We start from the raw sequence: 25088 nt of genomic DNA, 5'->3' as shown, positions 1-25088 counted from the left end.
AGAAAGAAAGAAAGAAAGAAAGAAAGAAAGAAAGAAAGAAAGAAAAAGAGAGAAAGAGAGAAAGGAAGAGAGAAAGGAAGGAAGGAAGGAAGGAAGGAAGGAAGGAAGGAAGGAAGGAAGGAAGGAAGGAAGGAAGGAAGGAAGGAAGGAAGGAAGGAAGGGAGGGAGGGAGGGAGGGAGGGAGGGGGAGAACTGGTGGAGGAATGGGTGTTTAATCATTGTATGACTGAAACAAGCATGAAAGTTTTGTAACTGTAGCTTATGGTGATTCAATGAAATAAATAAAAAGAAAGGGAGGGGGAGAGAAAAAAAAAGAAAAAGATAGGAAGGAAGGGAGAGGGAGAAAAAGAAAAAGAAAGGAAGAAAGAACAAAAGAAAGAATGAACAAATGAAAGAAAGAAAAGAAAGAATGAAAAATGAAAGAAAGGAGAGAAAGAAAGAGAGAAAGAAAGAAAGAAAGAAAGAAAGAAAGAAAGAAAGAAAGAAAGAAAGAAAGAAAGAAAGAAAGAAAGAAAGAAAGAAAGAAAGAGAGAGAGAATTAGAGACTGAGACAGGAGAGACAGTTCTGCGGGTAGGACACTTGCCCTGATACGGCTGACCCAGGTCCCCGGCACCCCATATGCACCACCAGGAGTAATCCTGAATTAGTCAGGAGTGAACCCTGAGCATTTCTGGGTATGAACAACGACAAAAAAGTACATTTAAGAGTCAGATGTAGAAGATTAGGTAGAGATAGACAAAGACAAAGAAAGTCACATAACTTAAATGTCATAGGGAAAAGATAAAATTGGAGATAGAAACCAAAATGACTAGGTATTGAGACAAAGAAATTAAGGCTAAGACTATAAAAGGAAGGAAGAAAGGAAGAAGAAGAAGGAAACTGAAAAGAAAGTGCCATAGTTGAGTGAGATTGAATTGAGAGGGGGTGAGAGGAAAGAGTCAGAGAGAGAGAGAGAGAGAGAGAGAGAGAGAGAGAGAGAGAGAGAGAGAGAGAGAGAGAAGAGTGGTAGGGGTAAGAGACAGGCTGATTAAAGATAGACCCAAAGGATCAGGAAAAACAGGTGGTTTGGAGAAAGGACTGAGGAAGAAAGGCAGGAGAGGCAGAGAGACTGCAATAGGGAGAGAGACCAAGACCAGATGAGGGTTTGAGGATGGAGACGAAGGAGATGGAGAGGAGGAGGTGGGGTGCAGAAAGAAGAGCAGGATTAGAAGAGGATCAGTGTCCAAGAGGAGAGGATAGGGCACAGCAGGAGGAGGCGGGGGCAGGAGAAGGAGGGGTGCAGTAAGAAGTTGGGTACAGGAGGTGGGGTGCAGGAAGAAGTGTGGTGTAGGAGAAGAGGTGCAGGAAAAAAGGGGTGCATAAGGAGGAGGGGTGCAGGAAGAAGTGGGGTGTAGAAGGAGGAGGGGTGCAGGAAGAAGTGGGGTACAGGAGAAGGTGGGGTGCAGGAAGAAGAGGGTTGCAGGAGGAGTGGGTGCAAGAAGAAGTGGGGTGCTTAAGGAGGAGGGGCACAGGAAGAAGTGGGGTGAATAGGAGGAAGGGTACAGGAAGAAGTGGGGTGCCTTAGGAGGAAGGGTACAGGAAGAAGTGGATTGCAGAAGAAGGAGGGGTGCAGGACGAAGTGGGGTATAGGAGGAGGAGAGGTGCAGAAAGAAGAGGGGTGCAGGAGGAGGTGGGTGCAGGAGTGGGTGCAGTTTATGAGTGGGTGTAGGAGGAAGGCGGATGTAAGAGAAGGAGCAGGATACAGGAGGAGGTGGGTGTAGCAGGAGGGGATGGGGTGCAGGAAAAGGTGGGGTGCAAGAGGGAGAGTGGGGTGTAAGAGGAGAAGCAGGGTACAGGAGGAGCCAACCTGAGGCCTAGAAAGCTTGTTAGGAGCAGAGAGAAGACAAGACCAGGCAGGGAGCAGCGGAGCACACCCCCACCCTGCGGCACCCCAAGTCCCCGGACCTTTTCCCTAAACTGAGCCAGGACCAAACACTGCGCCCCCACCCCAAGTCTCATGGACAAAGTAAATTCCAGGTCCCCACGTCCTTCAGGGACTCGCAGGACCCCGAGGGGATCCCCAAGAGGTGCGACTGCGGGCTCCTGGGCGTCGAGGATTGCCAATCGCGGGAAGGCAGGCTGGCAGGGTGCCTATTTTTCCAACCCCGGAGGCCCGCCTGGCCGGCCCGGGAGAGGCCCGCGGAGGCCGGACCGCCCCGCACGGCCCAGCCCGCCGCCCGCCTCCGCCACCGGCCGGCAGGGAGCTGAGTGTCACCGCGCTCCGAGGAGCACATCCCTGCGGCCCTGCCTGGGAGAGGTCAGGATGCCTGGGTCGCAGGGTAAGGAGGAGCTGGACCCAGGGCCCGAGGAGGAGAAGGACTTCGGACCCCCGACGGAAAGAAAGGCCCGAGCTCGGTAGGGCGCGGAGCCGGGATTGGCGACGCATCCCGGGGAGGCCGGGCCCAGGAGTGCCGACGCCGGCGCGGAGCCGCCCGCCGCGACATGCGAGGGGCCCCGGCCGCGGGCCCAGTCTACACCGCCGCCTGGATCACGTGTCCCGGGCGGGGCGGCGGCGGCCCGGGCGGGGGGGCGGGCGCGAGGCCGGGGGCGCACGGGGCGCGGGGCAGCGGCGAGCCCCGGGCAGCGGCCAAGCGGCCTCCCTGCGCGCTGCGCTGGGCCCCGGGCCCGGGAGCCGCCCACTGCCCCCCCGCGCTCGGCCCGCCGCGGGGCGCCCGCCCTCTATATAGCGCGCCCCTGCAGGGCCCGTGCCATGCCGCGAGCCACGCCGTGGGCGCCCCGCAGCGCGCGCTGCCCCGGAGCCAGCCTCCCGCCAGCAGCGCCCCCGCCGCCCCGACGGGCGCCTCGCGCCGCGGCCGCCGCCTGGCCCCCGCGGCCACCATGAAGAAGGAGGTGTGCTCCGTGGCCTTCGGCAAGGCCGTGTTCGCCGAGTTCCTGGCCACCCTCATCTTTGTCTTCTTCGGCCTCGGCTCGGCCCTCAAGTGGCCCTCCGCGCTGCCCACTATCCTGCAGATCTCTCTGGCTTTTGGCCTGGCCATCGGCACCCTGGCGCAGGCCCTGGGGCCAGTGAGCGGCGGCCACATCAACCCGGCCATCACGCTGGCCCTCCTAGTGGGCAACCAGATCTCACTGCTCCGCGCCATCTTCTACGTGGTGGCCCAGCTGGTGGGCGCCATCGCAGGCGCGGGCATCCTGTATGCACTGGCGCCACTCAATGCCCGTGGCAACCTGGCCGTCAATGCGGTGAGTGCCGGGGCGCCGGGGGAGGGTAGGGACCTTGGGCTGGACTGGGAGCAAGCCCCCACTCCGCATCTGGGTGCCACCTAGAGGGCCAGAGCCCACCTTTGCCAGGAAGGTGCATCTCCATGCCAGTGTGTGCCTGTCCCCTTGCTAACCCTTGCCCTTCTCCGCTGCCCACACTGTCCTGGTTCACCTCTGAGTGCCACCTTCCTCTTGGAACCCCACCTTCCTCTCCCTTCTCAGGGGAGCAATTCTATGGGACTGTCAACCAGAGATGGGTGGTAATCTGCCCCTCGGTGGCCTTGGCCTCTCGAGGTCCCCTTGGTCTTTGCTATTTGGTGGGGACAGCCAGATGCCAAAACAGTGGTAGGGGGCATTGATTGCAGTAGTGGCCACGCGTGCGAACCCCTCGCTTTCTGCTGATTATTTGTCCCTGCCCCGGACCCTCTGCTGCCGCCCCTTCCCACCGTCAGACCCTATGTCCCATGAAAACTGGGCTCATTAGTCAAACACAGGAGGATTTTCTCTCCCATTGTCAAGCTCTGACTCAGCGCCACCGGAGAGACGGGTTTGAGGTTGGCACTGGCAGCGGGTTAGGCACGGGCGGGAGGCTGGCTGGGGGTGCAGTAAGCAAACTGGGCAGCTGCCCACAGGAGGGAGGGTAAATGCCAGCTTGTGGGGGTTGGGGGCTGGGCAGGACTGTTGACAGAACCGTGTCCAGGAAAAGCTCCACTCACACTCTGTGCCCTGGCCCTGGGCCCGCGCTAAACTGTGTGCCCTGAATGGAGGATCAGCCTCTGGCAGATGACCTCCCGGATGTGGTGCGCACGGGCCTGGCTTTCCAGATGCTCAGGCAGTGTCCTTGAGAGCCAGAAGCCCCGTTTCCTGCCCCCTCCAGCCTGAGAGCTAGTGGGCAGGGGTCCTCCTAACCCGGCCCCCCTCACAGCTCAACAACAACATAACGCCTGGCCAGGCGGTGGTGGTGGAGCTGATCCTGACCTTCCAGCTGGCGCTCTGCATCTTCTCCTCCACCGACGCGCGCCGCACCAGCCCGGTCGGCTCCCCGTCCCTCTCCATTGGCCTGTCCGTCACCCTGGGCCACCTTGTGGGGGTGAGCAATGCTCTGTGGTTTAGGGGAGCCCCTCGGGGTAGACAGCGGTACTGGACCAGGAGCATCTCGAGTGGGGCTTCCACACGCTCGCCTAGACGTGAGCTCCCGAGAGATGAGAAGAAGCGAGGGGTGCTTGTGGCAGGGCAGGAAGCCAAACCCAGATGGAGTACAGAGAAGGGGTGTGTGGGGCCGGGGGCAGGGCCACCGGCTCTCCTCACCAACTCCTTGTCTGCCCAGATCTACTTCACGGGCTGCTCCATGAACCCGGCCCGCTCCTTCGGCCCCGCAGTGGTCATGAAGAGGTTCAGTCCCGCGCACTGGGTGAGTCCTGTCCACCCCAGCCCGGAAACCTGCCCTGGCAGCCCAGAGCTGCCTGGACTCTCTGGGCACTTGAGTTCAGGCCTTGAGAATGGCTCCAAGTTGACCCACTCAGACTGGGCTGCAGCAGAACAAAGCAGGGGTGCGTGTATAGGGACTGGTCTCCCAGGCCAAGGGTCCTGGTTAGGGCTTGGGTTTCGTGTGTCTGCCCCAGCAGGGAGGGCGTCTCTCCCTGTGTTGGTATCTGAGGGTTCTGTGTCTGTTTCTCGGGTGATCTGTGTGTCTGATATTTAACGCATCAGGAACATCCTCCTTCCTGTGGGTCTATGGCTCTGGACAGTTGCCACCTCCGTCAGAAGCTCACGGCCTCTCTCCCGCCCTATGCAGAAGGAAGGGGGGGGGGGGGCTGTATTTGTCTCCCTGGGGATCTGCCAGTCTCTCAGGAGGTTCATTTGTCTCTCTCTTTTTTTTTTTCTTTTTGGATCACACCCAGTGATGCTCAATTACTCCTGGCTCTGCATTCAGGAATTACTCCTGGTGGTTCTGGGGGACCATATGGGTGCTGGGGATTGAACCCAGATCGGCTGCATGCAAGGCAAATGCCCTACTTGCTGTGCTATCACTCCAGCCCCTCATTTGCCTCTTTTTAAGGGAGCCGAGGAAGGCCAGAGGTCTCCCTGCCTCCTCTGAAGGATGTTTTTATCTTTCATTTGTGTGGGGGTGGGGGCACTTCCACTCTCTGCTGAGACCATGCGGTGTCGGGACTGGTGCGACTGCATGCAGAGCCACGCAGTAACCCCAGAGCCATCTCCCCGCCCTGCCTTTGAGGACCTGGATGTCTGTGGTTCGTGTCTGTGTCCCTGGAAACTGGGACTTCTGTTCCTGTGAAGTTTCCCCTGGAGGTCTGGACGTTCCCCTCGGGGTTCCCCAGGCCTGTGCTCGGGCCCTGACCTGCTGCCTTGAATCTACCAGGTCTTCTGGGTGGGGCCCATCGTGGGAGCTGCCCTGGCCGCCATCCTCTACTTCTATCTGCTCTTCCCCAACTCCCTGAGCCTGAGTGAGCGCGTGGCCATCATCAAGGGCACGTATGAGCCCGAGGAGGACTGGGAGGAGCATCGGGAGGAGCGGAAGAAGACCATGGAGCTGACAGCGCACTGAGCAGCGCCAGGCAGGGGCCAGGCCCTCAGCCTCTGACCGAAGGGAAGAAAAGAGAGAAATCGGCCGAGCAAAGCTTCCTTCTCCCACAGCTGGTCCTCTGGCTGAGGGAAGCGCCGCCTCCACAGGCCGCTCACTGAGGCACAAGCAGGAACCCTGATGGGACCCAGGGAGGGCCCCAGGGTCAGGGCCCTGGAGGGTTCCAGGGGCAGAAGAGACACATATGGGGCCTCAGCTGGGAAGGCAGAGCCCCGCCTAGAGTTACTAGAGTTACCCCGGGGTCTGAGCGGGGTGGCCTGCAGTCTGGGGGCCCTCCCCAGTCCCCCCTTCCCCGTTTAGGAGCCAAGGCTCTCCCTCCCCCAGCTCCCTAGCAGGGGACAGACTGGCTTCTTAAATGCCACCTTATTTATTTCTGGCCGACAGTGTGGGGGAGGGCTGCTGGTGTTCGGGGTGGGGACGTCCCAATAAACCACTGACTTTATGTTCTGCCGAGTTTCTCCCCAGAAGCCCTCCTGAGACCCTCCGGCTTGCCACCTCTTTATCACCCATCTCCTTTTATCACCCATCTCCCTGTCCCTATTGTCCCTATTGTCCCTAGGCCCTCTTGGAGACAGAAAGGTCCAGGGAGGGTGATGGTGGGGGTGGGAGTATAGGAAGAGCTGGGGCGTAGGGAGAGTGGAAGCAGAGCAGGCGGGTGTCCCTCCTAGCTCAGCTCTGCCACTCAAGGAGGGCCTGGCACTAATGCCAGGGTGTGCCAGGCAGGGTGGAGTGACCCAGCCAGCAGCCCCTTGAGATGCCAAGAGGGTGACCAGCCAGGTCTGTCATCAGAAAGGAGGCACAGTCCTGGTCTCCCCCCTGCACCTCAGTGTTCTAGAACGGTGCCGAGGGGGGAGACCCCACGGGGAGAGAGTCACAGGGGCCGCTCTGGCCCAGTCTCTCTCCTGCGCTCTCACCGTCTTTCCCTCGGAGCCGGCAGCTCTGTCCTCACCTGCTCCTGGCCCGTTGCCACTGACACTCATCAGGGAGCCTCCTTAAACTCGGCGAACCACCGTCTCTTAAGCTATAAAATGAGGATTAAGGAGAAGCTTTTTCTTTGGCCTGGGGATGTGGTTCAAGTGGCAGCGTACAGGCCCAGCTGAGGACCCGGATCCCATCCCTAACGCAGTGGCCCTGGGGACCCCAGAACAGTCCCCGCAATAAGAGGATGATTTCATCAAATGTTCCTCAAAGGCGGTTGTGGATCCTGCAGTTATGGATCCTGTTCCAGAGGCAGACAACCTGGTCCAAATCTCACCGCACAGCTCTGGTTGGCAGAAGCTCTGATCACTCCCGTAAAATGAGGATATCTGGGCTGGGGCACATCTCTGGTGAAGGGGGTGGATGGAAGGGAAAGGCACCTGAGAACGGTGCATATGGACGAGAGAGGAGAGAGTGGGGGGGGGGGGAGAGAGAGGCAGAGGGAGAGAGAGAGAGGCAGAGGGAGAGGGAGAGAGAGGCAGAGGGAGAGAGAGAGAGAGAGGCAGAGGGAGAGGGAGAGAGGGAGAGAGAGATAGAGACAGAGAGAGAGGAGAGAGAGGAAAGAGAGAAAGGGGGAGGGAGGGAGATACACAGAGAGAGAGCGAGGAGAGACGGAGAGAGAGAGACCCTCAGGGAAAAGGAGGCCGCCCCCCCCACACGCCCATGCCCGAACAAGTACCAGGCCTGGCCAGCAGGGGGCGACGTCCTCCACCTAATCCTGCGCTGCCTCGTCCCCAGCCGGGAGTGGGGGTGGGGGCCCGCGCTCCAGCGGGCTGAAGGTGGGGGGGGGGGTCTCTCTAGACTGAATTCCTCCGCCGCCCCCGCCGCCCCAGGAAGCAGCTACGCCGTGGGGAGGGGGCGCGGGGCATCCCTCCGTCTCCCGAAGACCCGGAGTCGGGAGCCGAGCGGGAGCCCCCGGGCGCAGCCACCGTCACACCTTTCCCTGCCTGGCCCCGAGGGGCCGGGGAGACGCTCTGCGGGGCGAGGGTCCCCGGAGGCCAGGGGCCATCTGATGAGGGCGGCCGGCGCGCCGCGGTGGGCCGGCGGCCTGCAGGGGGCGCTACGTCCCTCGGGTCTGCGCTCCTCAGGACCCGCAAGAGCCGGGGCGCGCTCACGACGACCCCGCGCGGCCCCGTGAACTGCCCTGGGCGCCCTGGGCGGCGTCGCGTCTGCCCGCGGCTGGCCGTCCCCGGGCCCACGCACGCGCGGGCTGGTCACCCTGACCCTCTGCTCATCGGGGCAGGAACTGGCGGGGCTCCCCCGTCCCCAGTCCAGGGACAGATAACAGAAGGCAGGAAGGGCACCGGGTGGCGTGAGGAAGATGCCACAGGCGACAGGGGCGACACTGAGAAGGGCGAGGGCCGGCCGGGAGCGAGAGGGTCAGCTCTGCGGGCCAGTCCGCCAGCGCCTCTCAGCCTCAGCTTCCTCCCGTCAACTGAGTAGGGCTGAGGACAGCGATGTCCTTACCTATCACCTGTCACTCCATGTGGCTTCAGGGATGCATCTTGAGTCCCTCCCTTTCCATCCTGACTGTCCCCTCCCTCCCCTGCGCTCCCTGTACCCTCCGCAGCCCTGGGCGGGGTGTGCTGGAGCCTGTGTGCTCATGTGCTCACCTCCCAGGATACCCGCAAGCAGCAGTCCAGGACGCCCCAGGCAGCTCTAGAGGCCAGAGCAGCAGCCGTGGGGGCTGGGGGGGGGGGCTCAGAGCTCGGCACTGGAGCAGGACCTCGTGCCTGACCTCTACCCAGGTCTGGGAGGTGCTGGGTAGAGCGGGAGCAGGGCCTGGCCGGCCCCCACCTGCCCTCAAGGAGCTGACCAACAGCCCCAGGCCAGGCTCTGTCCCCAGGGGACTGATCCAGAGCCGCTGGGCCTGGGGCTGCTGCTCCCCTCACACCAGGCCTCCAGGACCCAGAGTGGAACCCCGGGAGTCTCTCGTCCATCACTCTGGTGCCCTCCAGCCCAGCCCTGGGAGCTGACTCCCAGGAGAAGAGGGGCCTCAGACTAGTCACCCACAGGCCCTGCCCTCACCCAACCTTCATTCTCTGAACTTTTCAAAGATCTTACATTTTTTATTTGGGAGGAACCACCCTAAGTGTGCTCGGGGGTCACTCCTGGTGGTGTTCAGAGCAGATCTCAGCCACTGAACTCTCTCCTGAGCATCTCCTGAACAGGTGGGTCCACACAGGAACCGCAGAGGCTCTGAGGGGCTCTGCTCAAGCCAACTTGTCTCCAAAGCTGCCCCGAGCCCGTGAGAGGGAAGTCAGAGCAGGCTTCGAGGGAGTGTTGAGCGAAGTCTCTGAAGAAAGCAAGGGGGAAAGTCTTCCCCACTCAGCGCTGCCGGTTTTCTGGGGAACTCATACGGCCGGCTGGAGTCGGTTGCCTCGGTCCTGAGCCAGAGGCCCAGGTCACCCAAAGGCAGCGGGCAGCTCCTCAGAGTGTACGTCTCTCAAGATCTTTGCTGCGGAGAGGAGAGTGGCGGGGTGAGGGCCAGAACAGTCTGGGGTTCGGGAAGGAATGAGGCCCGGCTCTGGGCTGGGCATGAAGCGGGAAGTGTGGGTCCAAGCTCAGAGGTCTGGGTTTCTGACGCTGTGGTGGGTGGGGTGTTTGTCGCAGGACAGCTGGGCAGGCCGCGACCCCTCCTGAGGCCAGGGGCGCTGGATGGCCATGGCCGCTGCCTGCTCCTGAAGAGACACGTCCCCAGACAGAAGGGGGCACAGGGTTCTGGGCTGGGCAAGTGGACAGAGCAGTGAGCAGGACGCGGGTGAGGTGACGTCCAGGGGCAGCGTGAACCCAGAACAGCTCAAAGTACAGACGTGGGCGGAAAGAGAGGGGTTGCCCAGGGACATGGCCTGGGTCAGAGCTGGGGTGATCCCCATGACAATTTATCAGTGCCAGTCCAAAGGCAAAAACAAAACAAGCAGAAAAGCAGCAGATAGGAAAGTCATCTGCCTCTGGAAGGCCAGGAAGCTCCAATCACTTTTTTTTTTTTTTTACCTTAACAAAGCTCAGTGCCCTGGCAGGGACACTCCTCAGCACAGATGAACAAGCCTGGGTTCCCGGGCTCCACTCCCCAGGGGGCTCATGCCTCACTGGGGGACATGGTGACACTGTGACAGCACTGTGGTGACCAGCTGTGGTGGGGTTCCTCACCCAGCAGGAGATCATGTGGAAACTGTCTTGGGGAGGAGTTAGGAGTTACCCAGTGTACGTGCTAGAACTGGCGGCAGGAGTAGACACTCCTCATGAGAAAGCACCTTGGAATGATCTAGAATCACTGACCTTGTGGTGAGGCCAGAGGGTCAAGGAGAAGACAGAGGGTGGCTGGAGGTGTGAGGCCAGAGAGTCAAGGAGAAGGCAGAGGGTGGCTGGAGGTGCCGAGAACAGAACCCCCGAGTGCAGAGAGCTGCAGAGCTCCCGAGGGGACAGAAGCTTTGAAGGGATTTCTGCCCGGGAGCAGCTGGATCCGATTTGCATTTGAGGACGATCACTGGGCTGCGGTGGGGAGAACTGACTGGAACCGCGTATGGGAGGGAGAGCGGCAGAGGCTGCCGGGCAGCAGGGGCGAGAGCAGAGGACAAGGGCCGGCGGGGGCTCTGAGCCAGGAGCCCAGACAGAGGACAGAGGCTGGGCAGGCAAATGTGGCTGCAGATGGGATGACGAGGGGAAGACTGTCGGCACAGCCTCTCCAGGGAAATACCTTTGACATTCTGCTGGGGACAAGAGGAGACAACCCAAGGCCAGCCCCGCACCACCCCCACACCCCTATGTGGCACTGGGAGAAGCTGTGCTGGCCCCTGAGCCGCAGGAGGTAGCAGAGGACAGGATGGGAGGGGGCCTGGGACGTGGGTGGAGCCAATGGAAAATCCCCCCTGGCCACCGCCACTGAGGGGCTCTCGGTGTTGGCATCTCTGACCAGAATAGAATGCTCGCACCCAAAGGCACGAACAAGCCTTGGCCTTGGGGAGCTGAGCTGCCTCACCTGGCTCAGCTCTCTATGGGTTGCAAGCCCCGGCCCTGAGCCCCCGCCTGCTACGTGACAGCTTGGAAGCCTGCGAGTTCCAGCTGGGCGCCTGCGGGCGACTCCCCCCACCCCGGCTGTCAGGTGAGCTCCCCCTGCAGCACCGCCCCCAAGGGCCCCCACACCTTCCACCCCACGGGACACAGAGTCCATCAGCACAGACGCAGGCAGAGGTCGGGGCATGATGGAGCGGGCTGCAGGAGGCCGGGGCTGCCCGCTGGTGCGCCAGCTCTGGACGGCCATCAGCAAGGCCGTGTTCGCAGAGTTCCTGGCCACGGGGCTCTACGTGTTCTTCGGCGTGGGCTCCGCCATGCGCTGGCCCTCGGCGCTTCCCTCCGTGCTGCAGATCGCCATCACCTTCAACCTGGCCACGGCCATGGCTGTGCAGGTCACCTGGAAGGCCAGCGGGGCCCACGTCAACCCTGCCGTGACTCTGGCCTTCCTCGTGGGCTCCCAGATCTCCCTGCCCCGCGCCCTTGTCTACATAGCGGCCCAGCTGGCAGGGGCCACGGCCGGAGCAGCTCTGCTGTACGGGGTCACGCCGGGGGATGTCCGGGAAACCCTCGGGGTCAATGTGGTAGGTATAGGGGAGGGTGGCAGGCAGGGCCAGGAGAGACACGGGCTAAGTGGGAGGACAGCGTGGGGTGCGTGGGAGTGGAAGGGAGCACTCCCCTTCTCCGGGTCTGCCTGCACCCCTGCTTCTGCTTCCCCATGTTCCTTCCTCCCAACACCTGGAGTCCTGTCTCACCTCAGGTCCCCCTAGTCAGCTCCAAGTTCACCTACGCCCCAGCCTCCTCCTCTTCCCACAGACTTCCGGACCCTGCTTCCAGCCTCACCCCATCTTCCCTGGGCCTTCCCTCTCCTGGGGCTTCTCCCGACCATTGCCCTGGACCCAGCAGTGGGTGAGCGGGGCACCGCCCCCTCTGCAGGCCTCCCTGGCTGTGCTCCCTGAGCCCCGGAGGAACTGGGGCAAGGCCCAGGGGCAGCGGCTGCAGGTCTGCCTCACGCAGGTGCGCAGCAGCGTGTCGAGCGGCCAGGCGGTGGCTGTGGAGCTGGTGCTGACCCTGCAGCTTGTGCTCTGCGTCTTCGCGTCAACCGACAGTCGCCAAGCCTCAGGCTCCCCGGCTGCCATGATTGGAATCTCCGTGGCGCTGGGCCACCTCATCGGGGTAAGGCGCAGAGGGCACCGCGCGCCCAGGCCCAGCCTGGAGACTGTGTCCTCCCAGGCCTGAACCCACCCTTGCCCCCCAGATCTACTTCACTGGCTGCTCCATGAACCCTGCCCGCTCCTTCGGCCCCGCTGTCATTGTTGGGAAGTTCGCTGTCCACTGGGTGAGAGCTTCTCTCTTTTTCGGGGGTGGTGGGTGTTGAGGAACACTGCCACTGGCACTCAGGATCTATTCCTGGCTCTGTGCTCAGGAGTGAACCCAGCGGTGCTTGGGGGACAGTATGTGGCACCAGGTATTTTGAGTGGGGTTGGCTGCTGCGTGCAAGGCAAGTACCTTAACCCCTGAACTATCTCTGGGCCCTGCCCAGACCTCCTGCTGGCGGCCCTGGAGGAAGGGGCTGCGGCTTTACCAGCTGTGGGTCTACAAACACTTGGGAAGGCCGGTTTCCCCACCCCCGACTCTCATGGCCCCCAGGGAGGTCTCCCCAGGCTCGGAGGCCCAGGGTCTCCTTTCTGCCTTTGGCCCAGCCTCGGTAGCCGGGTACCGAGTAGACTTAGACTGGGATGGGCAGGGCTGCGAAGCCCTGGCCTCAAGGCCTAGCAGCTTCCTTCCTCTCTGCTACCGGACCACTTTCCAAACTCAAAATGAGGAAGAAGCCAAACTGAGGAAGAAGTTGGGGCCAGAGCGATAGTACAGCAGGTAGGGAATTTGCCTTGCATGCAGTTACCTGGGTTTGATCTGTGGCAGCCAGTATGATCCCATGAGCACCGCCAGGGGTGATTTCCGAGTACAGAGCCAGGAGTAAGCCCTGAGCACCTCTGGGTGTGACCCAAAAAGCACTGCTGGGACTCCTGGAAGGAACAGGGTCCAAGAGGAGGGAGCAGGGAGGCTCATGGGAGCGAGAGCCCCTCAGCGCACAGACCTGGGGCAGGGGATGGCAGGACCCCTGCTGCTCAGGGCCTGGAAGACACCTGTGGTTCCTGGGAGAGCCTTTCAACCCTCAGGAAGGGGCCAGTGCCCAGACCATCTCCCTCGTCCCCCCAAGACCCAGGAAGCTCACACGAGGGGCTTCCCTTCTCTCTGTGTATTCCCAGATCTTCTGGGTGGGACCCCTGGCCGGCGCCATCCTGGCTTCGCTAATCTACAACTTTATACTGTTCCCTGATGCTAAAACTCTGGCCCAGCGACTGGCCATCTTCACGGGCACTGCCAAGGAGGAGCAAGTGGGAGGGGTGGAACCCCAGAAGAAAGACCCCGCGACTATTTCAGAGGACGCCGAGATGGAGAGTGCGTGTCAGATGGCATAGAGGGTCCTGTCATGGGGGAGGAGGAGGAGGTTGGTCTTTCTGGCGGGGGGGGGGGGCAGGGGGGCCAGTCCCTGTCCCTGGGTCTCCAGAGAGACTGTGGGGAGCAGACGGGTTCAGCTCCCTGCTGAGTGATGGAGCAGGGGAGGCAGGAACGCACCGTTGTTTTCCCTTCACTCACCAGCCTGGACCCTAGTCCCCACATCCCACAGGGAGTGGAGTCTGGGAGCCATTCTGCATATTGAGGGCGTCACCCCAGTGTCTCACCCCCTCCCCCCCTACCCCGGGAGGGCGCCTGCAGGGAAGAATCAGCCTGGCATATGTTCTCCCTCTGCTCTGAGTGAGGTTGGGGACTCGGCGTCCTGAGGACGGAGCGGGCAGTCCAGTAGCTCCCACTCCGCGTGCCTGAAGAGTTGGCACAAGAGGATCATTTTCTCGTGGCCAGCCCAAGGCTGGGGTGCAGGCGGGGGGCATGGCCAGAAACCACAATGCTGCCCCGTTTGTCCCAGCCTACTCAGGGGGACAAGCCTGAGAGCCCCAGCCCCCATTCCACTCCACCTGGGGCCTAAGCCCTCTCCTCCAGCCTCATTCTTGGCTCCCCCGGGTTCTGCAAATCCACAATTCCAAGGGGCACAGAATCAGGAATTCTAGACTCTGAAAACAGAGCTTTACGGGCCAGGACTTTTGGAGGCCCCATTGTCTCTGTGGATTTGCTAACGTACAAGCTGTTGTCAACCACCTTCTCCATCCAGATTTCAGGATCCTCTCTGGAGTCAACCTTTCCCAGCTGTAAAATGGGCACAATCCTCCCACAGCCACAAATGCTGTGAAAATAAATGAGATTGGGAAATGTTTTTGGAACTTAAAATCCTCAGAAAAACAATATCAATAAATGATTATCGTTGCTGTTATGTAATTATAGGGTTTGGATACAATTGCTCTTGGTAATGGCGAGGAGGGGGAAAGAATGGAGAGTGGGAGCGGGAAAGGGTGGGAGAGAGCAGGCTTTTCTCATTTCCTCTGCCCCCTTTAGCAGGCTAGGCTCCTTCGCTCCTGACCTGGAGCTCTGTGAGTGCATGAAGCAGGGTGGAGGGGGGATTGGGGAGGGACCCTGGAATGAAGAGACAAGCCAATAAAGTCAGTTCTCATCTCTATGGCACCCATCACCATGGTACCCTGTGATGCAGCAACCAAAAAATCCATAAAAAAGAGAGGCAGGTCTTTTGCCTGTCTCCCAAGGGGCGGGCGGGGGAGGGGCTGCCTGGGTGCCCAGAGGTCGCCCAGATACTCCCCGCCTGTGCTGAGGCTGCCAGGGCCGGGTGCTGGCCAGTCTCTACCAGCCAGGCCCTGCTCATTCATCTTACAGCTTTTCGGAGTCCGGGGCTTTTATAAGCAATAACAGCTGTGCAGGCATGCGTGCATACGTGCGTGCATATGTGTGTGTGCAGAATGAGACTGAGCTGCTAAAGGTTACACAGTTCAGACCACAGACCCATAAGCTCTCCCCCGCTCTTAGCTGAGACTCTTCCTGTTGAGAAAGAGCTGCCCCCGGCCCACCCCCCCTCCCCACGCAGGGAGGAGGGAAGAAGGTTGCCTGCGGAGGGCAGGGGGCGGAGTCCCTGCAGAAGGCTCTCCAGCTCTGAGACAATTTGTCTCTGTGTCTCCAGAGCCAAGCACACACTGAGTGCTCAATAAAAGTTTGATGAATGAATGACTGAAGCTGGGCGGCTGAGGAGGGAGGGGAGGCAGTCATTGATCAAGAGAATTCAGGAGGTACAGTTCCACATGAGTCTAGGCTGGGGGGTGGGAGGAACTGGGGGCCACCACACTGGTCTCTGATCACCACCCTCCCCACCTGAGAGCAACTGCAACCTCTGTCCCTGCAGGACTGAGGCCTGAGCACAGAGCCAGGAGAAAGGCCTGAGCACCGCTGGGTGTGGCCCCCAAACAAAAACAAACAAGAAGAGGTCAGGGTGACAGAGGAGAGATCTGAGCACTATTTCACAAATAGCACGAGAGCTGTGCTGTCAGAATAGAACGGAGAAGCTGGGAGAGAGGAGAGGAAGCAGGTGAGAGTCTGAACATCCAGAGTGAGGCGCAGGAGACAGGGCTGGCTCTCCTCTGGGCCCGGTCAGCTGCCCAGTGGGCTCAGCCACGTCCCCCAGCCTGGCAGACCCTCATGTGCACTCCCTTGCTCCCATTTGTCAGGGGAAGTTTTTAATTAATGGTGTGTAATCTGATCTGGCCGCTCTCCCGCAGAGCGCAGCCTTCAATCAGCAGAGCCATCTGCATTGCAATTCATAACTCCTGAAAGGAAGGGGGCTGTGATTAATACAATTAGCCTTTTATGCGGATGATTGTCTTAGCAGGAGCAGATGATGCTGGGGCAGAGGCCTGAGCTGTCACTTCCCATTGGCTGGCAGCGAGCCCCGGTGTGTTCCCAGCCCTGCAGCTACCCACTGCCCCTCCAGGGGTGAAGGACAGGTCTAATGTGGCAATCACTGGGCACTGGGACAGTCCCCCTGGAGCCAGGCTCTGGGGCACAGTGGGCTCCTTGGACTTAACTCTCCAAATACCACATGGGCCTTCTGGAGTCTGGCACTGGGGCTTTCTGTTTGCAAGGACAACACGCAGATAGAGGGGGTCAGTTTGAATGTGCTTGAATACAGGCGCGGGCACTCGTAAGCTGTGTGGACCCGAGTGTTTAAGGAGCCTGAGCCTCGCTTTCCTCGCATGGACGGTGAGGGCTCTTCACGAGAGGCCTGAAGAACAACACGCAAGCACACTTGGTGCCCACACATCCCTCAGTCCGGTCTGGGGGGGGGAATCCCAGGAGGAGGAATGAAAACTAAGTACCTTGGAGAGCAAGACAGAGCAGTGTCCGCCCGGCTGGGCGATTCGGGCAGAGTAAGGAGCTGGCTTCTGACAAAGGGGTGAAAGAAGGCAGCAGTACCCAGACGCCCTGGAATTTCATATGAAAGCCAAGAAAACAAAAGGCGCGCGTAGGGGGCAGAGCGATAGTACAGTGGGGAAGACATCTGCCTCCCACACAGCTGACCCGGGTTCAATCCCTGGCATCCCATATGGTCCCCCGAGCACCTCCAGGAGTAATTCCCAGCATTGCTGGGTGTGACCCAAACAGCAAAAAAGGAAAAAAAAATAGATAAAAGGGGATCACACAGTGGGAAGTTACAGAGGCAGCACATACATACCAAATTGGCTGTCTGGTATGTAAGGAGGTCAAGTGATCCAGAACAAGCTGAGGGGTTTGGAGGGTGGGGGGGTCCTCAGCCTGTTTGGGCTCTCAGTGCCAGAGAGCAGGTGTGAGCGCTCCCATGGGGGCCAGGGGGAATGCTTGCCTCCAGGGCCCCGGCGGCCAAAGTGATGGGGAGGCAGGGCAGGGAGGGGGAGTGAAGGGCTAATCAAGACAGAGCATCCGGCCAGGCAGCAGCCACGGGCAGCAGGGGCAGGGGGTCCGCACAGCCAGGCCTGTAATCACCTCTCAGGGAGAGTCACAAATTAAGCGAAAGCTGAAGAGGGAGGCAAGGTTAGGGGGCACGAGAGCGGGGAGTCGCTGGCACTAATTAATAGGCTGCCGTGAATGGGCAGAAGGGCTGGGGGCAGAAAAACAATGTTCCCGAGCTGATTAAGCCCGATAAAGGGGCAGCTCTGACTGGCGACAACCAGCGCTGGAGGTGGGATTGCACAGGAAAAGGGAAGGGCCAGTGGGCACAGCGCCAGCCCCCGAGGCGGGAACTGCAGCATTCAGTCAACCCCTCAGGCCATGCACGAGGCCCACCACCCTCCCTCACCAGCCCGCACAGCCCTCCGCAGCCCCCGCTCAGCACTGAACAATGTCCAGCTCTCGACACTTTTCTCTGCCAGAGCTAGAAGATGGTCCTGCACGCGTCTATTTTCAGCCCCGTCTCATCAGCTTGACTCTGTCCTTTAATGCGAGTCCAAGCCGTGACTTCCAGTTCCAAGGGAGCAAAGCCCCCCTCTGGTGTTCTGCATTTGGTGAACAAATTGGACGAAGGATTGCAACAAAGCCCTGGCAACTCTCTGCCCAACCAAGGCTCTCAGGCCTCTAATCGCGTTTATATTCCACAGCACCTCCACTGGCCCAGTGCGGTACTGAGGCAGAGTCCGGGGCCTGCCCCTCCCCCAGGTCAGGGTTGCAGGAAGGATTCTGGAGCACTGGGGGTCAGATGCAGTCACCCCACTCCCTGCTTGCCGGCTCTTCATGCCACATAGGTGGCTTCTCCTATACTGCAGCTTCCCCTCAGCTTAGACTCAAGCCACAGGCAATAGCAGGGTCCCTGGCCTCCCATCTGGTCCAGCCAACAGCCTATCTCCCATAAGAGCCAACATCTAGGACTTCCAAGAGAAATTGCAGCATTTTATGAGTCACTAAGAACCACCAACACAAGACTGCATTATTTGTGAGATATCAGTGGGGTTCTCTGACCAGTGCTCATACCTGGGCCCCACAAGTGATTCTCAGCTGTGAGTTCAGTGCGAGGGCCTGAGGAGACATGCGGCTCGGGCCCTGCAGTGCTGGGGACATCCAGGTGATCTGGGTTGTGCTGGGGGAGTCTCTGGGGCTGCACCTGGAGACATTCAGGTACTCTGTGGTGCTGGGAACCAAACCCAGGTAAGGTACATGTCAGACACATACCCTAATTGCTTAAAAATATTTTTAAGGGGCTGGAGCGATAGCACAGTGGGTAGGGCGTTTGCCTTGCACGCGGCCGACCCGGGTTTGATTCCCAGCATCCCATATGGTCCCCCAAGCACCGCCAGGAGTAATTTCTGCGTGCATGAGCCAGGAGTAACTCCTGTGCATCGCCGGGTGTGACCCAAAAAGAAAAAAAAAATTTTAAGTGCATCTTAGGTTTAAAGACATGTCATTTTTCCTTTGACTCTTGGCTCTTTATGCTTGAATTAAACAGGAATGGAAGGCTCAGGTGGGGTCACTGGAAGGTCCTGGGGAGATGACTGCCTTTGCTCAGGTCTCTCAACCACTTTGCATATTTCTTTCCTTCTGAAGACAGCCCTGACGGTCGCCATCTCCTCTCCCTCAGTATCTACTGATGAGAAGCTTACTGTTTCCAGAGGCAAACACAATCCACAGTAGGTCAGGGTCCCTGTTCTTGAGACCACTGCCTGGCACTCCGGCACCATTTATCCAGCCACTTCCCACCTCCCGGGCTATCTTCCTCCAGTCTCCAGGGTCGTGCCATGAAGATGAAGATGCCGAGATCACTCATTTCCTTCTAATCGGGCTAAGACAGCTCTGGTTAAGCTGCCGAGCGCAGGCAGTTCCCGTTAAAGCAAAGCAGCTGGAAAGGGCTTAGCCCTTTAATGCCAGCAGCTGTATCTCCACAGTGTGGCTGCTCTGCTGAGGGGCTGGACTCTGTCCAGAAGCATCAGGCGTTTAGCCCCAGTCAATGCACATTAACCTAGGAGGAGAGAGCAGTCAGCTTCCCAAGAGGAGGGAAGGTGGTTTTGCAAGAAGCGGCACTCCTAGGCTTTGCTTTCCCACAAGGAAGAAAAGTCCTAGCCCCTTGACGTCTCTCACCCTACTACAACCTGGATAAACTAGATAATCTCACAGGTAGGCAGAGGAGTCTCTGTAGCAGGGGTGACTCCATCTTAAAATTTTACCACTGGGCAAACTAGGGGGAGGAACAGAGAGGGATTTACCTAAGGGCAGATTCATTTGTTAGTTTTGACAAAGCCATCAGGCCACCAAGCAGAATCACTTTCGAGTTAATTTTCCCCTCTGAGTTCTGTTCTGATCCCAGAGTTGCGTACATGGACAGACTGACCAGTTCCCCTCAGAGAGCTGTGGCCCTTGGGTAGGCAGGAGAGAAGCCGAACAGCCCTCAGAACGCCCTGGCACACAGCAGGCTGCTGAAGAGAGATCACTTGAAAACTTCTTACTCAAAGCCAGATGGTGAACATGAGACGGGGTGAGAGCTAATGCCACTCAGGGGGAAAGCCAATAAGCTGATCCACTGACACGTTTCTAGAAGCAGGCTGATGGCTTTGGCTCAGAGACTTGCCTGTTCCTGGCTTTGAGCTTCAGAGCACACAGGATGCACATGAGTGGCCTGAGAACAGACTCCCACCAGGTGCAATCTCCAACTCACAGCAGCTCACCCTCCTGCCCCAGCACGCCGCCTGGGGCCTCGTGCCCCATCTCCCATCTCGCATCCGAAAGGCTTCTCAGGACCCAGGTGCTTCTCCGGGCCCTGTAGGCCTCCCTGCTCTTCCTGGGGCTCCGTGGAGAGTCCGTAACTACATCAGAGTTGAGTGGAGTCACCTGATGTCAGCTGGCCCCTCAGCGCTGTGTCTGGAACAGCTGATCTTCAGAGAAGCAGCGGAATCCCCAGGTTCTAATACTGGTTAAATTAGACAGTAATTTGCGGGGAGATTCAAGTCAAGTCATCTGTCTAAATTAGCTAGTTGGGTAACTCCACCAGCCCTACCATACCTGGGTTGGAGAGCAGATGATCCACAGGAGCATGCTGGGTACTGGAAATCACCAGGCGATATTTTGGAGGGACTTTACAGGCTTGCCCCTCTCACCGAGGACTCAGGCTGTATTAGAAGTCCAAACATCCATGTAAATGTTGTTTGAGCCTAGCCTGAAGATGGAGTCCAACTGTGTGATGTGAAATTAATGCAACATCAAGACATGTAATAGGGGCTGGGGAGAGTCATCAAAAGACTATCATCAAAACACAGTGCTCGGGGCTGGAGCACAGCGGTAGGGTGTTTGCCTTGCATGCGGCCAACCTGGGTTCAACTCCCAGCATCCCATATGATCCCCTGAGCACCGCCAGGAGTGATTCCTGAGTGCAGAGCCAGGAGAAACCCCTGAGCATCGCCGGGTGAGACCCAAAAAGAAAAAAAAAAAAAAACCAACCCACAGTGCTCATGAGCCAACTGGTAAGCTGCATTTGCTAGGCAGACAGTGGGTAGGGTGCTTGCCTTGCACGTGGCCAACCTGGGTTAGATCCCTGACACCTTATACGGTCCTCAAGCACTGCCAGGAGTGATCCCTCAGTGCAGAGCCTGGAGTAAACCCTGAGCACTGCCAGGTGTGGCCCCCAAAACAAAAATAAAAGAAATTAGGGAGAGATGCAAGAAAGGGCAAACTTCGTCCAAGTCCCCCAAATGTAGCTTCTTTCCCACCCTCACTGCAGCAGAGGACAAGGCTCCCACAAGGTTATCGTGACTTCATGAATAGAAACATCAACAAGAGCACCAGAGTCTAATAAAGTATACAAGCTAAGGTCTGACTGGCCTGGGGCCTTCACTTATTTACAAAATATACCAGCTACAATGAGCAGATAAAAAAACACAAAATACTAGCAAGTCCTTAGGTTAAGTGGTCACTCTCCAAATCCTGTTTATACTAAAAGCACAATGATTAACATGTCTCAACTCTACTTGCTTGAAAGCATTCAGCACCAGGGGTGAAACGTCCATGACTAAGACTATCATCAAAACACATGATCATGAGCCCACTGTGAGCACTGAACCCTGCGCTGCCCTGGTGCTCTGACGTGGAGTCGACAGCGACTCTTTCCCTGCTCAGACCACGCATCTAAGAAAAAAGGGTGCATGACTAAGCAAAACCTTAGTGTAGCAGGCACGACAGGAGTCTGTGTGCCTTTCCAAACAGCAAATCCTGCACTGTCTCTGGGTTTATGTATTTGCCTATCTGAAGTTGAGGTGCTTACCGACAACAGCAAGCATGTCCAGTGTGTGCTACCCAATCAGTTAAACAAGAAAATTAAGAATTCTACACCCTGTGGGGCCAGAAAGATAGGACAGCAGGTAGAGCACTTGTCTTGCCCACAGGCAACCTGGATTCAGACCCTAGAACCACAAATGACCCCCCAAAGCATTGCCAGGAGTGATCCACAGTGCAGAGTCAGGAGTAAGCCCTGAATACAGCCAGGTGTCACCCCAAAAACTAAAAAAAAAAAAGGAATTCAAGATCCCTTTCATACCATAGATTCAATTCTTAACCCAAATCACCACTTTACCACTTTTTACTACAACAAACCAATAGAGCCCCTATAACCTCAGGTCCATATGCCGATGCCTTCTTGCTGTTTCTGTAAGCAACACAAACTGTTGCTCCCAAATCATAATGCATAATGCCTGTCCAGATGAACATCATATTTAGGAATCTGACACACTGATGGATTGAAAGGTTTAAGTATTCTGGCTAGAGAGGGAGAGACAATACAGCAGGTGAGGTGCTTCCCTCGCACACATCTGAGTGGGGCTGATCCCAGTACCGCACATGCTCCCCAAGTCCACCAGGAGTGAGCAGGGACTCAGGTGTAAATCTTGATTTGCGTTATTACAAGTGGGCTCAGTAAAGTTAATTTGCACTGACAGTGGCGCAGGAGGCAGCCTCAGAGGGTAAAGAGCAGGAGATGGGTGACAGCCACCTTTAAGCAAGCACTGGCTTTCCCACAGATCTCTCACCAAGGAAATATAATTGAATTAAGAAAGCCCTCGAAAATCAAGCTGTTCTACATGAAGTGCTGTTAAAGCTGAAGGCAGATCTATATTTCCCTCTGCTAATATCAGAATTATTGTCATGGCTATGGTCTCTTGGCCTGGTCCAAAAACTAAGCCTCTGGCTGCCAACATATAACACACAGGACCATTTCCTTTTTCGTTAATGGGCCATCAGTTCCTGCATACTGTAGTCTTGCCTTCACTAACATTATACAATCCATTTACTTCCTCTACATTAGTGACTTAAAGTACACCTTAGGGAGATACTACAGAACAGCAAATATGGAGACAGGCCAGCTCGAGGATTGCAGAGACATCAAGAGGGGAGAGCATCTAGGACAGAGCTAAAGAACATAAAACCTAACAGGCGTGTGTGTGTGTGTGTGTGCCGGGGAAGGGGTGATGGGACCACCCTCTGTCAATTTGCTGAGGCAGATGGCCCTGCTGTGAGAGCTGCCACCTCCTGGGAAAAAACCAGTAGGTTGCCTCCCCTCTCCACGGTTACACATTAAGCCTACAACTGTTTACGTTCAATCTCAACCACATTCTGTTCACCATCGTCAGAGTTCTCAGCGCAGGTGCCCTCGGTTAATCATCCCAGCTCACCTCAGAGTCACTTCCAGCAGTGAAGGATGTTCCAGGCAGGCAGCCAGTCAGAGCTGGGTATTTTATTTTTATTTTAATCTGCAACGTTCCTGTCCCTAAAGATTTATTTAAAAGTTTGGTTTGTGTTTAAAGTAACTTCTTCAATAAGATAAATCCAGGAGTTCTATCTGCACAATGAAAAATCTTGAAGGAGAAAGAAAGAAACAATCTCCAAGTGGAGGCAGAGTCTAGGGTATATGGGCTTGGATGAGACGAACAACAGACTCAAAACAAGGGAGGAAAATAATTCCTAAAACTGGCACTGAAGGTTACCTTCCAGGGTAAGAAAACCATCTTCACATTCAATTAGAAGAAACCATTATTTTATTATTATTATATTTTTAACCAAATATTTGTTTTACAGACTATGGGTTAAAAACACTATAGAAAATAATTCTTATAGATAATAGATTTTTTTTTCCTCTTTTTTTTGCTGTGCCAGGGATCAAGCTTCACACATGCAAGGCAAGTGCTCTCTACCAGTGAGCCACATTCTGGCCCCAGAAGTAATTTTAATATTAGAAAAAGTTCATATTTATCTAGATGTGGCTGTTTCACAGAGAGATTTCAGCATCCAAAGTGCAAAGACATACGGACTAGCTCTGGGGCTGGGGAGAGCTCAGTAAGCCGGAGCACAACCAGGAGGACCAGGTTGGATGCCAAGCACTGAATGGCCCCCTGAGCACTGCTGGGAGCAACCTCCTAGTTCCCCCCAAAAGAAAACAAATATTAAAGTTTAGATTTTCTTTTTTTTGGGGGGGGAGGAGGGGGCGGCTACACCTGACGATGCTCAGGGCTTACTCCTGATTCCACAATCAGGAATCACTGCCGGTGGGCTCAGGGAACCATATGGGGTGCCAGGATCAAACCCAAGTAGGCTGCGTGCAAAGCACGTACCCTACCTGCTATACCAGGCCAAGACTGGCTTTTCTTGCCACACAAAATACTGACAATCTTCCCTAACAGCCTACTTTTATTTTTATTTTATATTTTTTGCTTTTTAAGTCACACCTGGTGATGCACAGGGGTTACTCCTGGTTATGCAATCAGGAGTTACTCCTGGCAATGCTCGGTGGATCATATGGGATGCTGAGACTCGAAACCGGGTTGGCCACGTGCAAGGCAAACGCCCTATCCACTATACTATTGCTCCAGCCCCAACAGCCTACTTTTAATTGTTAGTAAGGATACCAGACAGAAGAAGGGCTCCAGTGGATAAGAGGGGACGTGTGTGTGTGTGTGTGTGTGTGTGTGTGTGTGTTGTGTGTGTATTTAACTGGCGGTCAAGCAACAGAATGAATTTGACTTAGAACAAACTGATTTTGACCCCCAACCAAGCCCCAAATCCAGCCCAAGGCCCTTTAGGGATAAATACAAGTAGAGCTAGAGAAATAGCTCAATGCTCTCTGCAAGAGACCCAGTTCCATCTCCAGTACTGCACAATCCACAGAGCACAGCCAGGGAGTAACCCCACAAACATTGAGCTGGGAATGGTCCCCAAGTACCACTGGGTATGTCCCCTCCAAAAAAAACCCCACAAAAATCAAAACATAAATGTACTATTAAACCTAATCAATTCAAATTAAAGCCAAGCATACTTCAATCTCTAGTTTCTTTCTCCTCCTATCCTATTTTATGAAGATTCCAAGAAAAAGATCACTTCATAATGGGGGAAAGGCAAATTTCAAATTCTCAGAAGGAGCCATCTTCCAAACCCTTCCAGACCCTTCCTTCCTCTCAACCTGAGAGAAGTCAATCTCAGCAAAGAGGGAGAATTGCTCTCATTAGCTCAGGGAAATTAGTTCTAAATAATACCAGAGACATGTAATTCCATGAGCGATGTTTGGTTTTAAGTCAAAGGGATTCACCTAACCCCAAAAGAATCAAAAAGAAGTTCATATCACCCCTTCTAAGGAATCCCATAAAGATCTCCTACCAAAAGCTTCAGCAAACACTGCACAAGGTGTTGATATTACATTACTTGGGGAGAGGAGATGTACATAGAGATACAGAGTACAGGCGCGCTTCTTTGCAGGAAGTGATGGGAGGTAACAGGAAACATGACTTCACTTCAGCATTGGAGAAGCAAAAAAGTTGCCGTGTCGTCCAAGGTTGGTGGCAGACTTGCTTTTGCTCCCAAACCTAAAGAGAGAGAATGGACTGAAGAAACATTCTATAAACAGCAGCTAAGTCCACGGGGCTCAGAGAGACAACGCCTGGGGCACATCTTTTCTGCTTTTTGGGATTCCTGATGCTACAACAAAGTGTGTGATCTCTGGGACCAAGGGTGTGTGACCCATAACCCAGAAACAGCAATAAAAGAGGGGAAACAAAATAACACTAGATATGATCAACTGAAAGTAGGGAACCCCAATAACCATCGTAAGCTATTCTTTGTGACCTAGGATAAGAAGGAAAGTGGTAAGGAACTTGAGACCTATTTAAAAGGTGGATCCTGGAGCAGGAGAGACAGTGTAGAGAGTGGGCCATTGACTGACCTTGTACGAGGCCAGCCCAAGTCTGATCCCCAGCACCCCGCATGACTATCCCAAGCACTGCCAAA

The 25088-nt window shown here is 56.5% G+C and overlaps 3 protein-coding genes across 4 annotated transcripts in view; 2 read left to right on the top strand and 1 right to left on the bottom strand.

Moving 5' to 3' along the window:
- The first annotated feature begins 2581 nt into the window (after positions 1–2581).
- Positions 2582–6266, top strand: AQP5 (aquaporin 5). 2 transcript variants are annotated; one of them, XM_012934560.2, is made up of 4 exons: positions 2582–3241; positions 4185–4349; positions 4587–4670; positions 5640–6266. In XM_012934560.2, the coding sequence occupies exons 1-4, from the start codon at positions 2879–2881 to the stop codon at positions 5823–5825; spliced, it is 798 nt and encodes a 265-aa protein (XP_012790014.1). In that variant the 5' UTR covers positions 2582–2878; the 3' UTR covers positions 5826–6266. The 2 variants fall into 2 exon arrangements, with proteins under 2 accessions (XP_012790014.1, XP_054983658.1); XM_055127683.1 differs by lacking the exon at positions 4185–4349.
- A 4095-nt stretch (positions 6267–10361) lies between these two features.
- AQP6 (aquaporin 6) lies at positions 10362–13333 on the top strand. Its single transcript, XM_012933826.2, has 4 exons — positions 10362–11434; positions 11868–12026; positions 12109–12189; positions 13121–13333. The coding sequence occupies exons 1-4, from the start codon at positions 11039–11041 to the stop codon at positions 13331–13333; spliced, it is 849 nt and encodes a 282-aa protein (XP_012789280.2). The 5' UTR covers positions 10362–11038.
- A 9564-nt stretch (positions 13334–22897) lies between these two features.
- Positions 22898–25088, bottom strand: part of RACGAP1 (Rac GTPase activating protein 1) — a 47762-nt gene continuing 45571 nt past the window's right edge. Inside the window, exon 17 of the mRNA XM_004601451.2 lies at positions 22898–24667. Coding sequence (XP_004601508.2) covers positions 24592–24667 — 76 coding nt within the window. The 3' untranslated portion in view covers positions 22898–24591. The remainder of the gene's footprint in view (positions 24668–25088) is intronic.

Source organism: Sorex araneus, chromosome 2, assembly GCF_027595985.1.
Source record: "Sorex araneus isolate mSorAra2 chromosome 2, mSorAra2.pri, whole genome shotgun sequence".
Classification (NCBI taxonomy): Eukaryota; Metazoa; Chordata; class Mammalia; order Eulipotyphla; family Soricidae; genus Sorex; species Sorex araneus.
This window is presented reverse-complemented; position numbering and strand designations above follow the sequence as displayed.

What these genes read in the sequence shown, in the direction of transcription:
- AQP5 (XM_012934560.2), top strand. Translation starts at nt 2,879, where the DNA reads ATGAAGAAGGAGGTGTGCTCCGTGGCCTTCGGCAAGGCCGTGTTCGCC. An exon ending in GCAACCTGGCCGTCAATGCG is followed by an intron (nt 3,242 to 4,184) that starts GTGAGTGCCGGG and finishes CCCCCCTCACAG; the next exon opens with CTCAACAACAACATAACGCC. An exon ending in GGTTCAGTCCCGCGCACTGG is followed by an intron (nt 4,671 to 5,639) that starts GTGAGTCCTGTC and finishes TGAATCTACCAG; the next exon opens with GTCTTCTGGGTGGGGCCCAT.
- AQP6 (XM_012933826.2), top strand. Translation starts at nt 11,039, where the DNA reads ATGATGGAGCGGGCTGCAGGAGGCCGGGGCTGCCCGCTGGTGCGCCAG. An exon ending in CGCTGGGCCACCTCATCGGG is followed by an intron (nt 12,027 to 12,108) that starts GTAAGGCGCAGA and finishes CTTGCCCCCCAG; the next exon opens with ATCTACTTCACTGGCTGCTC. An exon ending in GGAAGTTCGCTGTCCACTGG is followed by an intron (nt 12,190 to 13,120) that starts GTGAGAGCTTCT and finishes GTGTATTCCCAG; the next exon opens with ATCTTCTGGGTGGGACCCCT.